Source organism: Brassica napus, chromosome A9, assembly GCF_020379485.1.
Source record: "Brassica napus cultivar Da-Ae chromosome A9, Da-Ae, whole genome shotgun sequence".
Taxonomy (NCBI): domain Eukaryota; kingdom Viridiplantae; phylum Streptophyta; class Magnoliopsida; order Brassicales; family Brassicaceae; genus Brassica; species Brassica napus.
In genome coordinates this window covers 37,684,769-37,706,282 of record NC_063442.1, presented here as the reverse complement: position 1 = coordinate 37,706,282, position 21,514 = coordinate 37,684,769, and the positions used below count along the sequence as shown (strand labels likewise).

At 32.9% G+C, this 21,514-nt stretch overlaps 4 protein-coding genes and 1 long non-coding RNA gene across 6 annotated transcripts; 2 read left to right on the top strand and 3 right to left on the bottom strand.

The window, feature by feature from the left end:
• Positions 1 to 19: 19 nt before the first annotated feature.
• On the bottom strand, positions 20 to 1,574 carry BNAA09G39500D. The gene has a single exon (XM_013804560.3). It carries the CDS (start codon positions 566 to 568, stop codon positions 236 to 238), a length of 333 nt encoding a protein of 110 aa, XP_013660014.1. The 5' UTR covers positions 569 to 1,574; the 3' UTR covers positions 20 to 235.
• A 1,139-nt stretch (positions 1,575 to 2,713) lies between these two features.
• Positions 2,714 to 3,939, top strand: LOC106365109. Its single transcript, XM_013804559.3, has one exon. The coding sequence runs from the start codon at positions 3,204 to 3,206 to the stop codon at positions 3,768 to 3,770; it is 567 nt and encodes a 188-aa protein (XP_013660013.1). The 5' UTR covers positions 2,714 to 3,203; the 3' UTR covers positions 3,771 to 3,939.
• A 7,445-nt stretch (positions 3,940 to 11,384) lies between these two features.
• Positions 11,385 to 14,117, bottom strand: LOC111202741. 2 transcript variants are annotated; one of them, XR_007316607.1, is made up of 11 exons: positions 13,785 to 14,117; positions 13,233 to 13,567; positions 13,081 to 13,140; positions 12,932 to 12,997; positions 12,795 to 12,835; positions 12,617 to 12,697; positions 12,422 to 12,538; positions 12,192 to 12,346; positions 11,983 to 12,097; positions 11,752 to 11,902; positions 11,385 to 11,680 (listed from the first exon to the last, which is right to left on the bottom strand). It is a non-coding gene; the product is annotated as an uncharacterized LOC111202741 (long non-coding RNA). The 2 variants fall into 2 exon arrangements; XR_007316608.1 differs by having other exon boundaries at positions 13,081 to 13,111.
• Positions 14,118 to 14,761: 644 nt separating this feature from the next.
• Positions 14,762 to 16,580, top strand: LOC106365108 (NAC domain-containing protein 66). Its single transcript, XM_013804558.3, has 2 exons — positions 14,762 to 15,235; positions 15,579 to 16,580. Exons 1-2 carry the CDS (start codon positions 15,064 to 15,066, stop codon positions 16,373 to 16,375), a joined length of 969 nt encoding a protein of 322 aa, XP_013660012.1. The 5' UTR covers positions 14,762 to 15,063; the 3' UTR covers positions 16,376 to 16,580.
• Positions 16,581 to 19,385: 2,805 nt separating this feature from the next.
• LOC106365107 (auxin-responsive protein SAUR32) lies at positions 19,386 to 20,255 on the bottom strand. The gene has a single exon (XM_013804557.3). It carries the CDS (start codon positions 20,012 to 20,014, stop codon positions 19,655 to 19,657), a length of 360 nt encoding a protein of 119 aa, XP_013660011.1. The 5' UTR covers positions 20,015 to 20,255; the 3' UTR covers positions 19,386 to 19,654.
• Between the last annotated feature and the right edge of the window lie 1,259 nt (positions 20,256 to 21,514).

Below are 21,514 nucleotides of genomic sequence, written 5' to 3'. Positions count from 1 at the left end.
GTATGATGATTAATTCATATTTTGTGTAAATGTGAATTTACATTCTTTAGACGAAAAGAAAATGTAGAAATTTACACCTATATCTTTAAAATGCATGAGCCAACATACTCTCTTATTCTTCTTAGCCTAATATAATACTATATATTAGAAGGATCTGAAGAAAAAAAAACGTTACTAAAGTGCGGTTATCTAAAGTATATTTGGTATCCATGAATCAAGACACATATTCATTCAGTTATTCCTCTTTGATGGAACTCAATCTTCCAGACACCAAGTGATTTTCACACCGTTGAGGTGGAACATCATCACCCGAGCCAAGAACCGTCGCCGGCAAGTGACCTTCCATACATTCTTTAAGAATCAAGAAACCAATCTCACCACCTTCGCCGTCACCCTCAGATTGGTCGCCACGACGAGCCACATATAAAAGCTCTTCTAGTTTATCCCTTCTCATCCTCACTTTTATCCTTAAGGGACCCTTCTTTTCTCCGGCCTCCAGGTTCTCTCTCCGTCCTCCGTCGCCGAACACCGGGTGCACGTCGCTGCTTTTCCAGAGAAAGTTGCCCATCTTTTTAATCTTCCTTTTCTTTTCAAATGCTTGTTATTAATTTGATACGTGTATGGCTTGTTTATATATGTGTAGTATAGTCGGAGATGGTTATAATTTAACACATTATATTTAATATAGGTGTGGACAATTGTTTTTTGTTTGCTAAGATCGGTTCACATAGTTGGCAAAAAAAAAAAATCGGTTCACATCCTATTTCATATTTTTCGGTTTTGTTAAAATAGGACCCAAACTGTACCTGAACAAGAAGAATACTCGGTTTGGCTTAGTTGGATCTAAACGTGTTTAAATGTGGATACAGAAAAATACAGATATATAAACTTAATAATTTTGTTGTCAGACAATTTAATACACTTTCAGTATATATTTAAACGTGTTTGCTTCTAGAAAAAAAGTGGATAAAAAAATACTAAACAAATTTGTTATCAGACAATATAATATATATATTTCCAGTATATATTTGATTAATAATATAAATTACTTGGGTTTCACGTACGCATGGATTCAGAATTACCACATTGGTTTACAGGGTCTATATGCGTATGTAATCTTTTTGTTGTAAAAAAAATAAAAAATTACTTGGGTTCATTATTCTACTTGCATTTTACGGTTTAGATTTGGTTTGCTTAGTCCGGCGTAGCGTTCGGTTTAATATAAAAACTCAAATTCAGTGTCGGTTTGGTTTTGGTCGAAGGATTTTGTTTGCCGAACCTTATGAGGAAGGAGTTGAGTAAGGATGTTAACTACGATGCATGGGGCATGCGAGGCTATTAGATGAAATGAAAGATGGCTACTGAAATTCTTGTGACGGAGTTTAAGTGTTGTTCTGGTTCACGTATGTGCTTACGTGGATTTTAAGTAACCAGCCCATAACATAAAGCAGGGTGTGTTTCACGCGTCAACTATCTTAAAGTACGGTCTTTATCTCCGGGATTTGTCACCTCTCATGTGATTTGTTAAACAGTGATCACCTATTTCTCGTTTAATTGAAAAAATAAGTATTTACATGTAAATTATGTAAACCTCCCCGTTTTTCTGCTTGGGCTTGATTTAATTTGAAACTTATATATTTAAAATCTCCGCTTTTGCACGGCTCATTCAAAGCGATGCCGTGATTATCTGTATATTCAAGACCATACATTCATAACGTAGCTTTATTTGGCCCATTATGTAGTTTTACTTGATTCGATATCCGGCCCATTATGTATGTTCGTTAATACATATTAGGCGGCTTATGATACACGTGCGATTCTGCCGATCCGAATATTGTATATCTATTATGATATTATCTAACACTGATCGAATGGCTCTTATTCTCACACATCTTCCAGACTTCCATTACTTCTACTTGGACTCATCACTCATCACATTCTCGAAGTGAAGTTTAAATGTTAAGAAAGACAAAAAAACTTGTAATATTGGCCATTACCCGTTAGGACCCATAAAAATTAATAATGACCTGCCAAGAAATTGTTGGTACGTAATTGAGTGCACCGAAAGGTAGCGCTATTTTATTCACTTGTCAACTTTATTTTTCCTTTTAATTTGTATCAAATAAGAAGACAAACTGTTATGTTGTTTTTTTTTATAACAAAAATGTTATGTTGTTGTAGGGCATGGATCCACATATTAAAATAATCGGCTAGAGCCAAAACAATATGCAAGAGATATGCCCATTTTTTTTGTCAATTAAAGAGAAGTTGGTCCATATAGTTAACGCGTGAACGTTCCATTTGTAAATACTAAATACCATTTTCTATGGCTTCAGTTGAAAGTGAAATAGTAAAATCCCATTAAAGTTTTACTAAGAGTGCGACTGGCAACTTTTGGAATAAATGGGAAAAATAAATAAGGTGAAAATGGAAGAAAATAAAAAAGTGAGAAAAAGAAAAAAAAAACAGAAAAAAGTTATACCCACTAAAACCTAGCTCAATAACGTGGATAAGATTTCTTTTGTTTGAATAGTAACTAGAGTAATTGTAGAAAAATGCAAGTTTACTTGATTGGCTATTTCATAGTGTAACTCGGAATAACAAATTTTTCATTGATAAAAGATGCGCTAAATATACCATTCAATCAAAGCTTTAATCACACATAGGCTATAATGCCATAAAGATAAATCATTTTTCCTGTCTTTGTCGGCCTTCTTTTTACCTTTTGACCTTCACGTGAACATTATTAACCCTTATCACTACATTAAGTGGTCTTATACGTTTTTAAAGGGAAAATGGTAAATGAATTATACAAGGGAATTATTGGTAATTGTTTTTCATATTTATAGTATGTTTATATAACATTTTCTCTCATTTTTTGTGCATTTTCCAGTGATTCTACAAATAGACTATATGTATAAAAATGGAATATTATTAACCATTATGATGATTTTAGGACAAAATCACAATGTAATGATACTAAAAGAACAGGATCTTCGTTTCTTTTTTACCAGGAAAAGTAGTGGTGGACCATCCACAATTATTTTCTTTGACGTTGGAAAGTTTTATACTTCAACTTCATAAAGATTCTCAAGAAAACCTTCATCTTAAACCCTTCTCCGTCTTGTGTATACTTCCCTCAGATTCCATACTTAAAATTGTACACACAATTATAACTAGTTATCATTCTAGTTTCTGTGATAATGGGTAATTGCGTATGCAAAGGCAGTGGTGGTTCAAGAAAGTTATACGATAAAGATGATTTATTAATAAGAGTTGTGACTCCAAACGGCGGCGTCATGGAGCTTCATCCTCCAATCTTCGCCGACTTTATAACCAACGAATTTCCCGGCCATGTCATCCATGACACCTTAAGCATCCGCCACTCATCTCCGCCGCTTCTACACGGAGAAGAGCTCTTTCCCGGTAACATATACTACCTCCTCCCTTTTTCTTCCTCCACAACCTCAACAGCTCAACAACACTACACCGACCAATTAGCAACGCCGTACAGAATGTCTTTCGGGAAAACGCCGGTGAAGTCGGCTGCGAGTGGCGGCGGCGGAGGTAGTAGTGGGGTGTGGAAAGTGAGGCTTGTGATAAGTCCGGAGCAGTTGGCGGAAATTCTTGCGGAGGATGTGGAAACAGAAGCGTTTGTGGAAAGTGTGAGAACGGTGGCAAAGTGTGCTGGTCAGGGCGGCGGAGCTAACTGGAGAGCGAATTCAGACCAGTTAAGCATTACGAGTAGTTTCAAAGGCCAGTTAAGGTAAACTTTCGAATATGTGTAAACTAAAGTTTATGTAATTCTTGTATGTTAATTATCTTTAATTTGTTTCATGGTTTTAGCATTTAAATGATGTTTATCACGTTCGTATTTGTTCGAAGAATTACCAGTTTATCAATGTAAAACAATTTGACACATATACGGCGTTTCATGTTAAGAACTTATTTTGGGCCGATACTGGGTTTGTAAAACTATATTGGAATGATTTATTAATTGTTTTTAGGCTAATAAATTCAGTTTAAAGCATGGTGCCAAGTATTTGACTTCAGGCCCAAGGACCCAAATGTGGCCAGGAGCAATTTAGGATTCTGGGTAAAATTATAAATCCTGCGTAAGTAAATAGTAGTAATTTAGTAAACACACAACAAAATAACTGGTTCAGAGACTTGACCATTAGCTCAAAAGGATTCGAGATTTTGAATTATTGAAGTTTAGCACAATCCTCTTTCCTTAAGTTTAGATATATGTGGATCTTATAATTGACTCTACGAGACTACGTTATCTCGAAATCACCGAATTAAACAGGATGTCTTTTGTCATTGTAAAGTTAATGCACTCTTAATGCATGTTATTGAAGTAGAACGATCATTAGTACAAAAGATGGTCCTTTAAATTTTTCAAAGCTAACTTAATTTATACTTGTTGATATCTCGCATGCATTAGTGTGTACGTCTTCTATGGTAAATTAAAAGTATATTAGCAAGTGAAAAAAAAAAAGAGTTGATATGTATGCATGTGGCGGACCCACTTGGACAACGTTGGGTTCAATTGATACCCCTAAAATTTGAAATAAATTGTATTTTGCTTAGTGCGGGTTATTGGTTGGTTTATTTTAATGGATTTGAAAATCTAAACTAAATCTAGTGTTATTGGTTCTATAATTTTAAAATATGTATTGAAATAATGTGTTATTCGTTTAATGATCCATAAATTCTAATTTAAATTAAGTGTTATTCAATCATGCAGATTTATTAGTAGATTTGATTTCATAATGTATTTGAATGGATTTTCATAGATTTCTTTGTTAAAAATACAAAGGCTCAAATTTGTAAATACTAATCCGAGAGAATTTGAAAATTTGTATATTTTACTTGAATTTATAAATACTGTATGAATTTTTAAATCAATCAAAATATATAAACCAATAACACCTAACCTAAAGGTATCTTGATTTCTAAAAGAAAAATGGTGAAAAAATCATGTTGAACCCATAAAATTTAAGATTAAATTTCTCTATGACCCCAGCTAGGAACGATTCTAGGTCCGCAATGCATGTACCTAGAGATGTCAAATTGACCTATTTGGGCGTGTCCATATGGACGTGTCTTTTTGTTGAACAGTTTTGGTCAACATCTAAATAGGACCATGTCCAAATAAGATCATATTCAAAAAGACTATATTAGTTGGACTGTCTACGGGATCCAGACGTCCATTTAGTATGAATAACATAATTTTTATTGTAAAAGATGGAAATATACTAAATTGCATATTTATTATAGACTTAAACTTTATTATTTTGAAATTTGAATTTTTACGAGAAAATTTGATTTTGAGTTTTTTTTGTGATTTTGATGGAAAATATGACTTTCGGTTTCCAGAAAACGTGATTTTGCAGTTTTGACCGAGAAAATGTAATTTTAACAGAAAATTGTGACTTTGCAGTTTTGGCGGAAAAACAAGATTTTATGGTTTTGATGGAGAAAATACAATTTTTACAGGAAAATATGATTTTTTGGTTTTGGCGAAAACTCGATTTTATGATTTTGGTAAGACAAATTAAATTTTTAATTTTTTCCTAATTTTCTAAACCTGTATATTTTAGCTATTTGGGCTGCCCAATATCGAGATGATCTTGTCTGGTTTTGTCCAAAAGCCCAATTGGACTTGTCCATTTAAACCCATTTAAATTTAGTCTAATATATGTGTGTCCATATTAACCCATAATAATTTGGATACGGACCGTCTATTGATAACCCACCCATTTGACATCCCTACGTGTATGTATGTTATAGAAATATATTAATTGAAAAGTTGGTAAAATGAATCTTAACATTTTTGACCAAAAAACGTTTTATATATTAACATATATTTCTACAAAAAAAAATAGATTCCATCCTTGGCTGCTTATGCTACTAGCCAAACTATGCATGTATTATACTATAGTACTTAACGATGTTGATTACACAATTACCATATTTTAATTATTCCAATGTTTAAATATGGTATACGTATCCACAATGTTTGCATCTGTTTGAAAAGACAACACATGGTTCAGGTTTAAGATTTATTATAATTGATGATATTTAATTAATAATGATCACCAAAAGGTATGTACCTTTCTCTCATGCATGCAAATTATTTAAATACTTTGATTCACTCGTCATGAGATACCAAAGAGTGGAAGAACACAAATATTAGACGACAAAGATTTTATTAAAAATCTAACACTGAATCGATTTCAGCTGTCCTACTGCGTCAACAACCAGGAAATTTGGAAGATGTTGACATTTTCTTACTAAAATATACCTTATACGACTATCATAATAAAAGACATTTAATGCCGAAAATGTCGATGTGAATACATATTTGATTTTTGCGATTAATTTCTCTTGGCCATCGTGATAAGATAATTTTAATTAGATAATGTTTATAATATACTTCATAACAATATTAATGTGGAAAATATAGAACGGTGCATTTTAGGTTTGAACTGGTTACGTGAATACTATAAATTTTTTTTATTGAAAATAGCACATAAGACAATTTAGGGCTAATTGCTAATTAGGTTATAATCCTTATCTTCGTGTACCATCAAGGCTGCTACAATATGTATATAGCCGTATAGGGGTAGTTCTGAAACTTTCTGGCCTTAGAAAAAGGCGTGGTAAACGGTTAAACTAAATTGATGTAATTTACTTTATTGAGGTCGTCTAAGTACTTTGATAGAAATGCAAATTGTTAGCTCTGAAACTCAGAACTCTTCATGGTTTTCACATCCTCTTTTAGGAATTTTTATTTATTTTGGAAAATTTGATTCCTAAAATGAGTTTCCTTATGTATTCCTAATGTCATATATTTCTCTTTGAATGGATTTATTTGTCTGTATCGCCTTTTGAAAACATCGTTCTAGAGAAATGCAAATTGTTTCAAGGTTCGACACGACCTTGGTCACTTGGGTAATACCGCTACCTTATCAAACTAATATATACAAAAAGAAAGACCAAAAGAAACGAACGCACAAGAAAGTCACGTTCACCTCTGGTATAGCTATCCTTAAAAAAATCGTTAGTTACAGGTACTTAAAACAAAAAGCTTTATCAATATAAAAATTAGAATTTGTACATCCTAACAAGAATCAAAGTTGAATAGCATTTTCACAAACAAAGAATAAACTAATTAACATAGAAGCTGGACTTCCTATAACATTCACTGGCAAATTCACACTAGTCATCTTACCCACGATCGATCAACTGACAGCAGTAAAGGAGATAATTTTTTTTCTTCTCATCCCTCAAACAACATATAAGATTTGTCTTATTATTCAAACAACATCTAGATTAGATCAAGTTGCATAAGTTCAGAGATGTATAAGTCTACAGAAACAAGACGAGGAATTAGTTAAATTTTCTTCGTTTTCCGTTTGAGTCTCTCTAATATGCATAGCAATATAAAAACTTAAATTGAGAAAGTGACCCGAATATTGTAAAATAAAATACTGACTCTCACTTGTAACTTATAGTATCAGGTTATAAAACATTTTTACACGGCTATCGCATGTTAATAACGATTTGGGTTTACTCAGAAGTAATTAATAGTTCAAATAACAAGCATAAAAGATGTTCGTTATCAACGAAAAAAAAATGAGAAGAGGTTTGTCTAGAGAGTTACATCGTAAATGAGTGTTTCAAGGAACACGTGCAAATAACTTTAGGCAACGGTAGGTCCTTAATATTATACATACACATTAGTGGAGACTTTAGAAGCATTATAACATGACAGATCGTACGTCCATTTCACATATTCTTCCCCCATGATTTCATATGATTTTCTCTAGCCCTATTGCTTTAATTTTCTGCACTCTTTTGGAACTTCCTCTCATTATTTAGTCCTCCTAAAGAATTCAAGTTTCATTAACATTCCTTAACGAGACGTCGTCATTAGTTTATGCCTTATGGTAATTATGACTTAAAAGATTTGTTTATGTATTCATGTTTATATTTCTTATTTATAATATACCAAAGGTTGACATCAGATATGTACCAACAAATTACGTTTTGTTACAACATTCAAATATTACAAATCTTCTAACATAAGTATTCTTATTAGATGCACCTTTTGATTTTTTTTTTTGTTTGGTTTCTTTCATTGTCACTGTTAAAATTGCATATGAACACTATATATGTTACAGAATGAATCAGTATTATTATCACTGTCGAATTTATGTATACATAATTTTTTTTTTTTTTGACTAATACATAATTTGTTTTGGCAGCAACTTTATATCTGTTGAACTTAATTTGCTATTCTTGACGTTGATTCAAAAGGTGAACTTTTCCAAAAGGGTCTAGACTTCATTTTGAAAAAAAATATATTAAAGTTTAGTAATTTATATACTCATATGATATATATCACCATAACGTTTGAAAAAATTGACGATCTCGACAAAGAAAATGACGATAATACATCAATTAAGATTGCTTCCCATGCAAACTTTCTTCGTCTCCTAGAAAATAGTCATTTTGTTTTTTTGGTCACTAACTAAGATAAGTTTATTTTTATTTTCTTAATCCACTTTAACGAACACGTCTGCTCACAAGATACCGACACAGATTATACTAGTATTTTGACCAACACTTTATAGGATTTATTAATATGTGAATGCGATAAGCATATATTTTGTTGGCGTAAATTCAAGAGGAGAGATCGCTCGTATATGTTCCTCTATCTAGGTCATCATTTGAACCATCCATTTATTTTGTTATAGTTTTGTTAGGATTCCATATTGTAAAGTTAAAATAACATAAAAAGGAAATTAAAACATTAAAAAAAAATTCAATGATTATCAATTTTTTGAGTTTCTTATAAAACTTTTTGTTTGTTTTGAGTTCAAAATCTATAAAAGGATAAATAGCATTCTATATATTTAGAGCGACTTTTTTCAGACCCGCTGGTATTTGCCTCATGATGTTGCGTATGTTAATTATAGTTAACTAACAAGGAGCATTGGTCTATATATTATATAAACTCAAACCATGTAAAAGAACAAAATACAGAAAATAACCGTTTGTAAATTGGTCCCCACAAAATCTACAACATACGTACGTACATACTTTACAGACAGTTGAAAACAGCTGTTCATCTAGATTCATGTGATTATTTTTTAAAATTAAGGTGAATCCAATATCTTCTCTTGAATATGTATGGATACGTTTAAATTTATAATTAGTCCGACTCCGAGTGCACCGCATGCTTGATTTACGAATCACAGATTACTGACCGCGTTTCTGTGAACGCTGCTTAAAACATATATTGATATCTATGAATTTCTTTGTATCTCCATCTTCTAATTTTCATGAGGAAATTGTGAATTGTACTGTAGATGTAGTATCGTGCATCTCATCATTCACCAAGTCTATCGTCATCTTACGTACCTTCTACAGTAACCTTTGATATTATACTTGACTCCACATCAAAAGTACGTAAAGTTAAGCTACTAGTTTTTAATCTCGTATTTAACGTATGGTATATTAATGAACTCTTCATTACATGCCACTCTTTGGCCTCTCCCTCAAAATTTTATTTTATTTTTCTTTAAAAAATGACAATGTCTTGTCCATAGAGATTTTTAAGGTCGAGGGTCATAGTAGCGATGTGGGCTTGCTTCCTACATTGCAGTTGACATGTTGATCCCACGTGGGCCCTACTTCTACCCAATAGCTACGTGACCTGGTCCCACCTCTTGTCACAACTCACAACCTTTTACTATTTATTTCTCCCGCTGTAATTACGATATACTACCAAAGAGGAGCAAATGAAGGACCTTTTTATCTTCGAATAATTAGATTAAGAGACCTTATCTATCTCAACCTTGTCTTTGTGAATTATAAATTGAACTAGGACCAGCCCGCCCTACGGGCGGGATGCTATTTTAAAAATTATGTAAATAGTTAGAGTAAATATTCAATATAAATTGTTATATTTTAAAATATACATATTAGTTAAATTCTATATATGTTATTGTATTTGATGACTAAATATACCATGGCGTATTGATAAGTATTTTTTTCATGGTGCCATCACATCATTTTTAAAAATTTTAGCGAACTTAATGTTTATGTTTAAGAAAGTAATGTAAATATACTATGGTCTTGATTGGTAGAGCAGAAGATAAAACAATAAGAATATGCTATAGAAGCAGTATGTTGCAGAAATTGTATGCTTTTGTTAAACTGTTTAATAGAATGATTGGTAAAGTAGTATGAATATGCTATTTAAAATTATTATAAAAATTAGTAAATAATATATAATATATTAATTTCTAATGAATTTATTTCTAATATATATATAAATATATTAATATATAAAATTAAAAGAAATATAATTTATTTATTTTATTTAATAATTTCAATTATGTTTATATCGGAAATATTTAAAAAAAACAAAATTACAATTAAAATATCTATTTTTAAAAATAAGATTTCACATTTAAAATATAATTTAATTGTAACATACATTTTATTTAGAAATTAAAAATTTTATTTTCTGGATATAAAAATAATTTTAAGATATTATTAAATAAAATAAATAAATTAATTATATATTTTCTTAATTTTATAAATTATAAATACAAATGCTATTCTAAAAACTTTAGATGAGAGTATTGGCCAGAGAACATTAGGAGAATATTAGTATTTGGTAAATGTTTTTCTAAATACTATTCTTCTAAATATTGATCGGATAATGTAGAGTATAATCTTAATCCTAATGCTAATGCTCTAAGCCGTATAGACTTTGGAGGAAAGGTTGATAATACATACTATATAGTATTATCAGTGTGCCGTACAGAAAGTATAAAAGATAATACAAAAATATGTTGACGTAATTTTTGTCGTTGTTTGATGCTTTGCTAATGCTCTATTTCCCCAAAACAAATTGCCATACTTACAGTTGAGTTTTCATTAATATTAACCAGAAAATAGTTTGAATTCTCATGAAACGTAAGAAGTTGAATTATGAAACGTGAAAATATTGGTGAGGCCTAATAAAAATGACACCTTATTCAGAATACACGAAAGAACGTACACATCTACTACCTAAATGCCAAGAAGAAATTGGTTAATTAAACATAATATACAAACTCCAATCGATAATAAGATTGTACACAATAAATAAATAAATATCTATATATCTATTTATATAAACACGTTTTGCTAATTCAAACAAATGAAAAATGAGTTTACGTAATTCAAACCCTACGTGTATTGATAGTGGTCAAATCTAGGCACATTGTTTGGAGTCAGATCATAAAGCCTAAAGCCATTTCTCGAACTCTAGAGTATTCATCGAGGTCAATTTAGGCACATGGTTTGGAATCGGATCATGAAGCTTAAAGATATTTTTAATAGGAAATAAGAAGTTTGTTTGACTCAAACATAGAACCACTAAGTGGTGAAAGTCAAAAGTAGAGAAAACGAAAACGTGGAAAGGAAAGCTAATGCATAAGCATTATCTAAATACAGAGTACTTCGCTCAAAGATCTTGACAACCTGCGAAGCTGGATTGGCCACCTTGTTTGACACATCACCATTTGTATCCGTACCACCATTCAAAGCTGCTTCACCACTAAGGAATTGGATTATCACCTGGCATGTCGCCACCATCATTATCGTACCCTCCCTGTTACAGTCAGATGGTTATAAATAAACACATAGTCAAAGAGTGTAACATATAAGCACCATTAAACTTACATTGTCAACGAAGTCAGGGAGGGGCACACGATCACGTTCATCAAAAATGCGTGTGATGGTGAATGTCTGATGGCTCGCCGTGTGTCTTTCCTTCCATGTATGTAATAAACAGAGGCATCCGAGAGTCCTCAGGGTTCACACCTTTTTCAGCCTATTTGTCGGAGGAAATATCGTAAATGTGTTAGAAAATAGTAGATGATAAAGACAATAAGAGGCAAACTTCAAACTTACCAACATTTGACCAGCTTGACTTGCTTTGAGGTTACGTTATTTTGTCATTACATCATCAAAACAAACAAAAAAACCTTTAGCAGTATCATCAGCAATGTCCATCTCTATTCTGTAGCTGAGAAAATAAGCATTTCTCAAAATAACAATATTGATTCTTATGAATACACATACGAAGAGAAACAAAATTGTATATAAACAATGTTACATACCGGAGAGCACCAACAGCATGAGCATTGTCGCATCGCACACATGCAAATGAGGAGTCAGTGCGCTGCAGCTTTTGGTGCATTCAGAGCAAGCGACGTAACACCATCCTTTCTCTAGGTCGACGCGAGTAACTCTCAGTGCATATGAACTCAATATTCTGCATGTTAGATATCAGGTTTATAGACAGAATCACACCATTCAAATATTAAAACAACACGGGTAGCTACTTTACCTGAGACGGTGCAGTGATGACAAAACTATTGAGCTCAGCTATTGTAGGGGCTCAACCTTTGCATACCCTCTCAGGAGTGGTGCGGCCGATGGAAGACCAGTGTCTCTGGCGACCAACCTATATATATATATACACAGTGCTCAGTCAGGTTACATGCATGAAGACACATCTATATAAAATAACCAATTAACTTACCTGTAAATACAGGTTCTCCTGCATTTGTTTCATTGTCTAAGTAAATGTGTATTCCCGACATGGAATTAAGGAACAAACGGCCTATACATAATGACAGTTTGAGCAGTGTATTAAAGATGTCTAGCAATCTATGTATATAAGATCAGATAATACTCAATAATCTGAAGCAACTCAATACCTCCAACCATTTTTTGGTTAATGTTTGTAGCAACAATCACCCTGAAACAGATCAAGAAACGACACAATAAGCACTTGATTATACATACTATGTCTTGTCGTAGACAGGAACCCGGATGTAAGTAGTTATTTGCTTACAGCATGGCTCTACTGTTGAGGACAAATAGAGGAACTTCACTTGTTAAGTAGTTATTACTCAAGAACCTAAAGCACCAAAAAGAATTAGTTTTTTTTTCCCAAGCCACGGGTTAAATCATCAACAAAACTTTGATAATTTGAAGACTTACGTAAAGGTATAATCCAGATTCATAAATGTATCTGGAATTGGACCACTTAACATGTTTAAGCTTAAATCTCAGAAACAAAACATATTTTAGTGTGAGATCTTGATCCAATCATTAGAGCCAAATAGATGTGGCAAGAGAGAGTTTTGACTTACATTGTCTTTAGTTGAGGCATATTAGTAAGTCGTCATCCCCGGGTAAATCCGAGCTAAAAGGATTCACAACAGGTTTCCTCACATTATCCATCCCATAATATAAACTTGTAATCTAAAAATAATCTAGAAATTAAGAAAATCAAACAAACACTGATGTTTACTATCTCGTTTACTGTGATGGATGGAAAGAAGGCGAAAGGACTGATCGAAACCCAACCAACAGATTCGTCACACAGACTTCTGCATCTCAGTCTCTCTAATGGCCGATTTAGATGATCGTGGTGGAACCCTACATCACGTCTCTAATGGTGGATATCGACGACTATAGTGGAACCCTAAATCAGGAAACGATGAGGATCAAGAACATTAGTGATTCACGCAATCTGGGCTGGTTTTCTTGTAAGGCAATATGAAGCCCAATAACACACCGAAACCCCAATAACATAGCCTCCTAGAAATATGTCAAATGGAAGTTTAATTCCGACTCCGATGAACCATCGTTGAAATATAAAGCAACCGGAGACTTTTCGGACGTTTGAGCCAATTTCATACCTGTCGATTGATTTTTGGTGAATGGATGTTGTAGAATTTGATTCGGTAAAATCTTCGACAGACATGTTTATATTATTGGAGAAAGAGAGGAAGTTGGAAGAGTATTATGGCTCACGCATATAAGATTTAACGAAGAGGAATGAATGATCAAGAGTAGAGAAACAGAAGAAGAATTAGAAGAGACGCTTGCGACAAATGCAAAACTGTGAATAACAGGTGATACGGTGAGTTTTGGTGAGAGATGACAGATGTCGATTTCACAGAGCTAGAATTTCTGATGTGGCATCCTAGGTGGCTCTATAAGGAGAGAGCAAACTCTATTTTATATAAATAGATTGTTTTTAATTAGTGATTTTTGGCACTTTATTGTTTTTTATTTTTATTTTATATCAAACCGTCATGCTATTATTTTTTGGTGCTTTTTTATATTTGTATAATCGGGAGGTTTTATTAAGTCGGACAGAACATAAAATGGTTGTGATGAAATGTAAACTCTAGAGTCTCATACGAGCTAACAAATTGTGGCAAACACATTGAATTTTGATTATGCGATTGGGTGCACTGGTCGGTGAAATCAATCGAATAGCGTATTCGAAATTGTTGTTAAAAAAAAAAGGGTATTCGAAATTTCTTTGCACGTCGACATGCCACTATTAGCTTATATTCCCTATGTTTCATTATTAGTAACATTTTAGGACATAAATTAAAAATAATTAAATTTTCTGTTTTACCTTTAAAATGGATAAACAATACTTAAAAATATAAAATGATATTTATAATGAAACAAATTTTAAAATCTAAAATGACATTTAATATTATCTTAAAAATGTAAAATGAAACAATTTTTAAAATTTAAAACAATATTTAATATGAAACAGAGGAGGAAGTAGAGGAGGAAGTAGATGGTAATTTTTCAAAGAACTATATTAGCCGGGAATTCCATTGGGGAATAGATAACAGACAAATCAGAATTATTAAAATAAGTTCTTAAAGGCTCGTATGTTTATTTGTAAGTGGCGGCACATGCGAACGGATGATGACATCATGGAAACACCAAATATCCAAGAAACACAACTAGTACTTTCCAATTCAAAAGAAAAACTTATTAGAAAGAGAATAAAAAAGTGAGAGCAATGGGACACATGCATTCTCCTCATGCATGATTTATTTTTGCCAGTTTATGTCAAAGGTACACACACATGTATATATAAACACACAGTAGTTAGTTATAAACTCGTTCTATCATCTTCTTCTTCCTCCCTCTCTCCTGTCTTTAACAATGAACATATCAGTAAACGGACAGTCACAAGTGCCTCCTGGCTTTAGGTTTCACCCGACTGAGGAAGAGCTCTTGCAGTATTACCTCCGCAAAAAAATATCTAACATCAAGATTGATCTCGATGTTATTCGTGATGTTGATCTCAACAAGCTCGAGCCTTGGGATATTCAAGGTTCATCATATATCTTTGTCTTATTAATATAATTTCACATAACGTATAACCAGAGCTGATATTAAATTTATTAATCCGTTCACGTTGAGTCATAATTCAAAAGCTTCAACTAGTGATTTCATCTTGGTTTTAAAAAAACTAGTGATTTCATCTCAGGGATATTCACAAAATAAAATATATACCATTGTTCGACTTGATTTGCGAGATTCTAAGGAGATGTTATAATATTTAATTGATTTATTTTTTCCGATAATACTATTTGGCAGAAGAAATAAAATTATACATCTTAGTTACATCCATTACGATTCATCAGTTAGAACCTAACTTTTGTTTTACTATATAGAGATGTGCAAGATTGGAACAACCCCCCAAAACGATTGGTACTTCTTTAGCCACAAGGACAAGAAGTATCCCACGGGAACAAGAACCAACCGAGCGACCACAGTCGGATTCTGGAAAGCAACCGGACGTGACAAGATCATATACAGCAATGGCGATAGAATCGGTATGCGGAAAACGCTTGTCTTCTATAAAGGTCGAGCCCCTCATGGTCAAAAATCCGACTGGATCATGCACGAATATAGACTCGACGACAATCTACTAGTTTCCTCCTCTAATCTTGACGATGACGTCACTCTAGAAACGTGTGAAGTCATAGGAGGAGACGAAGGATGGGTGGTGTGCCGTGTTTTCATGAAGAAGAGTCTTTGCAAAACTGTAAACAGCAGCCCGCCGAGATCGATCAAAACGCCGTCATTCAACGAGGAGACTATAGGCCAGTTTCTCGAAGTTATGGAGCAATCTTGTAAAGAAGAGACCATTCTAGACCCTTTCTTGAAACTCCCCAACCTCGAGTGCCCCAACACCGTCGCGAGTTACCAGCGGTTGATGGACGACCAAGTCAGCAACTGCCATGTCAGTAAACTTGTGGATCCCATCACTAGCTGGGCCTCTTTGGATCGTCTCGTTGCCTCGCAGCTAAATGGGCCCAACTCATATTATGAGATCCCACAATCACCGTTCCATGGACTAAACCGGCCCGGTTATTTCAATACTGGTTTGACGCCTGATTATTATATACCAGAGATGGATGTCTGGAATGACACAGATTTCGGGAGAACGACGCCATCGTCCAACTAGTTGTGCCACATGTCCAACATTAGTGGATAACGGAAAATGAAAGAGGAAGTGATTACTAATTACCAAAACAAAAAAACACTGTGTAGAAAGATGTAATAATCATATCATAGTAGTTGAAACATTTAAGAAAAAGGTCAGACTTGTAATAATTACAGTGGTTATGTGAAATCATTACATAAAATAAAAATTCTCTGTGTGGCGTACATTTTATTTAAGGTTTTTACTTTATATAAGAAGAATAGTTTTGCTAATTATTATAATCTTAACTAATTTTGGATGCTTAATATCAAAAGCAATTACACTTTCGATTGAAAAATATAATACTGTGTCGCATGACAAACGTAAATTATCATAATTTCAAGGGATACAAAGTCAGATCTTATAATTTTATTCGTCGACAGAATTGAGTTTTTAATAAATAATTTTCTTTTACTTTTTATGTTCATTCTCTATCGTTTTACCCTCGGATTAGTGAATATTTCTTAGGAAAATTAAGATATATTGTTGGTTAAATGCCTGTTAGCATGTTGCTTCTTTCATCATTAGAAACAGATTAATATATAGCCCGATTAATCACCTCATCAAACTTGGATTAAGATGCACCAAGTGCCTAATGAGAGCTAACTAGCCTACCTATCAATAATCTCTCTCTGATTAGTATTTTAAATTTAAATAAATAATCAACCATTATTGTTTGTTATTGTTGAGTAATCTTTTTCAGGGTACATAATCTTACTTTCGAAGAAAAATGAATTATTCCAATATGAACTTTTTGTTTTATAATGTGTGTTTGGTGATGTAGAAGGCATAAATACCCGTCCCGTTTTGATTTCATATTCCACTTTAGCTTCACGGAGCTAGATTCGAATTATTGTGATCAGTTGATCTTTGTTATAAAATAACAGACGTAACTTATTTGTCCTAAAAAAAAATTTACATTTGAAAATTGGATTTCGAGGCATCAACTTTTCTTTTTTTTTTGTTTTTTGATCAAATGAGGCATCAACTTTCTTTGCTGATCTTTTAGGAGGTACAATATGTTTCAAGTAAAACAAATATGTTTTAAGTATGTGGGTTGTGTGGGGGCTTCTGCTTGGTATAACTATATTGGACAAGGCCCATACTGTTTATAGTTTAGTAACGTCATACCAATAGATGATCTTGTCTGTGTCGCAAATTTTTAATTGTGACACCTTCTTGTCTGTGTCTCTCTTGATTATCCCCTTAATGTTCGGTTGTGGTACGGATTGGATATGACCATTACGAAAATAAACTGTACATTACAATTTACTACACAATATGTTAAATCGACATTTTTTTCGTCTAATGTTCTTTAACATCAAAAAAATTAATAGGACCAAGAGAAGGGTAGTATTTTTCTAGAGGTATGTTGATTAATGATTATTGTAATAACCATAATTAAAATATATATATATAAAGGCTTTCCACTAGTGGCGACACACTCGACCGACAACTGAATCCTAGCCATTTATTACACGCCATGACTCATGATCGCTGAGTTTGAGTGGATTCGTCTTCCACTTAAGCCACTTTGCTTACGGAAATTTGGGGAATCTCCAAAGTTCTAACAACTGTATTTCTTAAAATGTTTATTCGACTTTTTGTTTCTTACTTTGATGTATTCGAACACACCATAATATTTTTTATCGCAGTTATGCTACACATAAGATTCAAATTGTATAGAAATTTTAAAGAATGTGCCATTTAACAGGTGAAATACCGCGATAGTGTAGCTTATTATTTTTTTTTGGGCAAATGTGTAGCTTATTATTATTATTTTTAAATGAAACTATGAAAGTATAAATTGTCTCGGGACCGCTAGCGTCCTGGATTCTTTGGTCTTTATGGCTAGTTAGGAACAACCGCATTTTCAACAACAAAGATACCACGTATGAGGAGGTGATCACGAAGGCCACTGCTGCAGCTCATGAGTGGCTAAGGGAGCAATCTACGATCCCAAAACCAAAGGTCACCGTTCCGACACCGAGCCATCACGGACCCACATCCTATACAAGCATTAATTCTGATGCTGCCTGGCGATCGGACATGCACCTAGCGGGCTTGGGGTGGACTATAAAGGAAGGGAACCTCACTAGTTCTTTCCTGTCTCACTGCTACTTTGTAAACTCCCCACTGGTGGCTGAAGGTCTGGCCCTTCGGGAAGCATTAACCTGCTGCATCGCTAAGGGAATCCGGGCTATGCATTGCAATTCTGATTCACTTCAAATCATCCGAGCTATTAATGAAGAAGCCCCCATGCCTGAGATCTATGGCATTGTCTCGGACATTTTGAATCTTGTATTTGCTTTTGATTTTATTACTTTTGTTTGGATTCAACGTTCAAACGACAAGGCTGTTGATATTCTAGCAAAGCAAGCCTTGTTGAATGCACCTTTTGTATCTCCTCCTATGAATCCTGGAGGTTAAAGTTTTTAATGAAAGTAGTGTTACAAAAATAAATGGAAGTATAAATAACTAAATCATAACTCTCGCGGTGGAAGAAAAAAAAAACTATATTGTGCTAAGGCATATATTACAAAACATTGACACTGGATCTTTCAAATATAATTTTGAATAAATAGAGATATATTTCAAGAAACTATATTGTGTTAGGCATATCAATAACTTGTATATTATAGTAGTATTTAAACTTATACTGATAAAACAGAGTCCGACTAATTTTTTATATATTTTGTCTGCAAGTTTCTATGGACAAATAATTTACTTTTCGAGTCAATAAATTTAATGCCGACGTAGAAACCGGGCGTTACACTAGAAATCTTTGATTTTTTTCCTAACAAATGGAAACAATTTATTTAAGCAAAAAAAAAAAGTGGAAACAATTTATTTATTAGTGATTATCCCTTTTCCACCTTTCAAACTTATACGTCTCCTAACAAAATATCAAACGCAAATTGCCAAAACTTGTTCGTCACCGCTTCCTACAATCATCTTCACCATCGTGTTAATCGTCCATCAGATAAATATATAGAGCAGAAAAGAAATATAAATTGAAACTAACATTCATAATCTCACGCTTTTTACATTCATATTTACAAACACCATGCAGTTCTACTTTCTTGTGGGTTAGGCCGTGTTCGTTTGGCTCCACAACTCCACAAGAATATCAAAGGACTAAAACAAAACAAAATTAAAAAGGAACAAAAGCTGAATTATTAAAAGCAAAGACAATCTTTTTGTACTGCTAGTGCTTGCTTGTATCATCTTTATATTCATGCTCATATACCATCATCATCATTACGCTCTAAAACATCCAACAAGATGGTTATGGCTATTACGATGATGATTACCATGATAATTAACCGATATATCTCTATGGATCTTGTCTTGAACATAACGGAAAACCTCCACGTGGCAAGGGATTGTGATGGTACCTTTCTGCTCGAATCCATACTCTTCTTCTGCTTCCTTTAGGAGTTGCATGAACAATGGATGGTTAAAATATAAAACAGGGACAACAAATCTTCGTTTCTCCTCTTCTCTTGATCCCACTTTGATTGCTAAACAACCCTTTGGAACATCTTTGACCCCTTGTTTGATGTTGTTCTTAAAACGATTTGAGTGGAAGCTCTTGAGATTTTTCCCTCGGGAACCCATAATTTCAAAACGACGAAGAGAAAAGAAAACTGAGGAAAAAAATGTTTAAACTTCACGATATTTAGCTTGGAAAACGGTTTGAGAGAGGCCAAGGGTTTTCAAGTGGAAGGGGAGAGAGTTATGACACTTAATAAAGTTGCCCGTTTTTTTTTGAGGAGATAACAAAAATTGGATTTAATGAGTAATGAGCTTTGCTGACTGAGATAAAACAATAAAAGGTTCAAAAGTGAGACTTTTTGTAGAGGGAAACATATATATATATATATATATATATATACTAGGGTCGGGCCGCGCTTCGCGCGGCGAGTGAATTCATTAAGTATTTGACATGATTTTTTGTTTCAAAAATGCAATTATATATTTTGTATAGGAGATTATTTATGTGAAATCGCTTTATAAAGAATTTTTCAGTCAATTGAACCTCAAAAACGTTGTAGTTAAGTAAACTGCATGTCTTATGTCTCTTATAAATATGTATCATTTTATTCTCTCGTTATAAATCACTACAAAATCGCAAAAGAATAATTGTTAAACAAAACTAATCATATTTTGATCATATAAAAGAATCAAAGTAAAATATTTATTTAAAACACACAAATACTACACTTTATCGTTTTACTATTTACTTAATGTGTAAAATAATTTTGATGTGAAATTTATTTGAAAAATACTTATAATGGATCCACATTTGTTTATGTTCCATGATATATAATTAATTATAAGATTAACATCTTTAAGTATATTATTTTGAAAAAAAAAAACAAATTAGTCACACTACTGTTATTGTCATTATTGCTAGAAATTGTGTAAATTTTGATTATTTATAATGCAAATCACATTTTCATGGCCTCTCCTTCGATCTTATTTTGTTTGACCTCTATGTGTAATTTTAGATATTCGCAAATGCGTTAAAGCATCCATCCACCAAAATAAATTATTAGAGTAGATAAGTGCAAAACATCCTTCTTTGCTGCTGCTTCTCCTTCGTAAGAGTTTTGGGGTTAAGTGGTTATTTTTAGTTTTTTGTAGTACTTATTCAAGTTTAAATCATATTTTGAGCAAAGAGAAACTATTTACTAATAGCAAATTACATCACATGCAAGACTTTTAAAGTTGTATAAGTGAGATAGAGATTTAAATTTGTTTGTTTATTAGTAATAATTTTGAAAGATTCGTTTTACAAATATTTTCAAATGCTTGTGAAGAGAAGAAAGTACTCAGTTTATTGTGTTTTTTCTCTCTCCATCTTTGTTTTACTTCGTTTGAGAGTCATTCTCTGCTTATAAGCAGGCCCGTCTCTTGGCGTGTGCCAGAGGAACATTTGCACAGGGTCCAAAATATTTTTACAAAATTTTTGCTAGTGTTTAGGGCTTTTTTTTTGAAATATTTAGGGCCCTTTTTTACAAAATCTTTTTACTTTTTGCTGTAAAAAAAAGACTTTGCACAGGGCCCACAGTGAGTATGAGAAGGCCTGCTTATAAGACTCCAAATCAATACCAA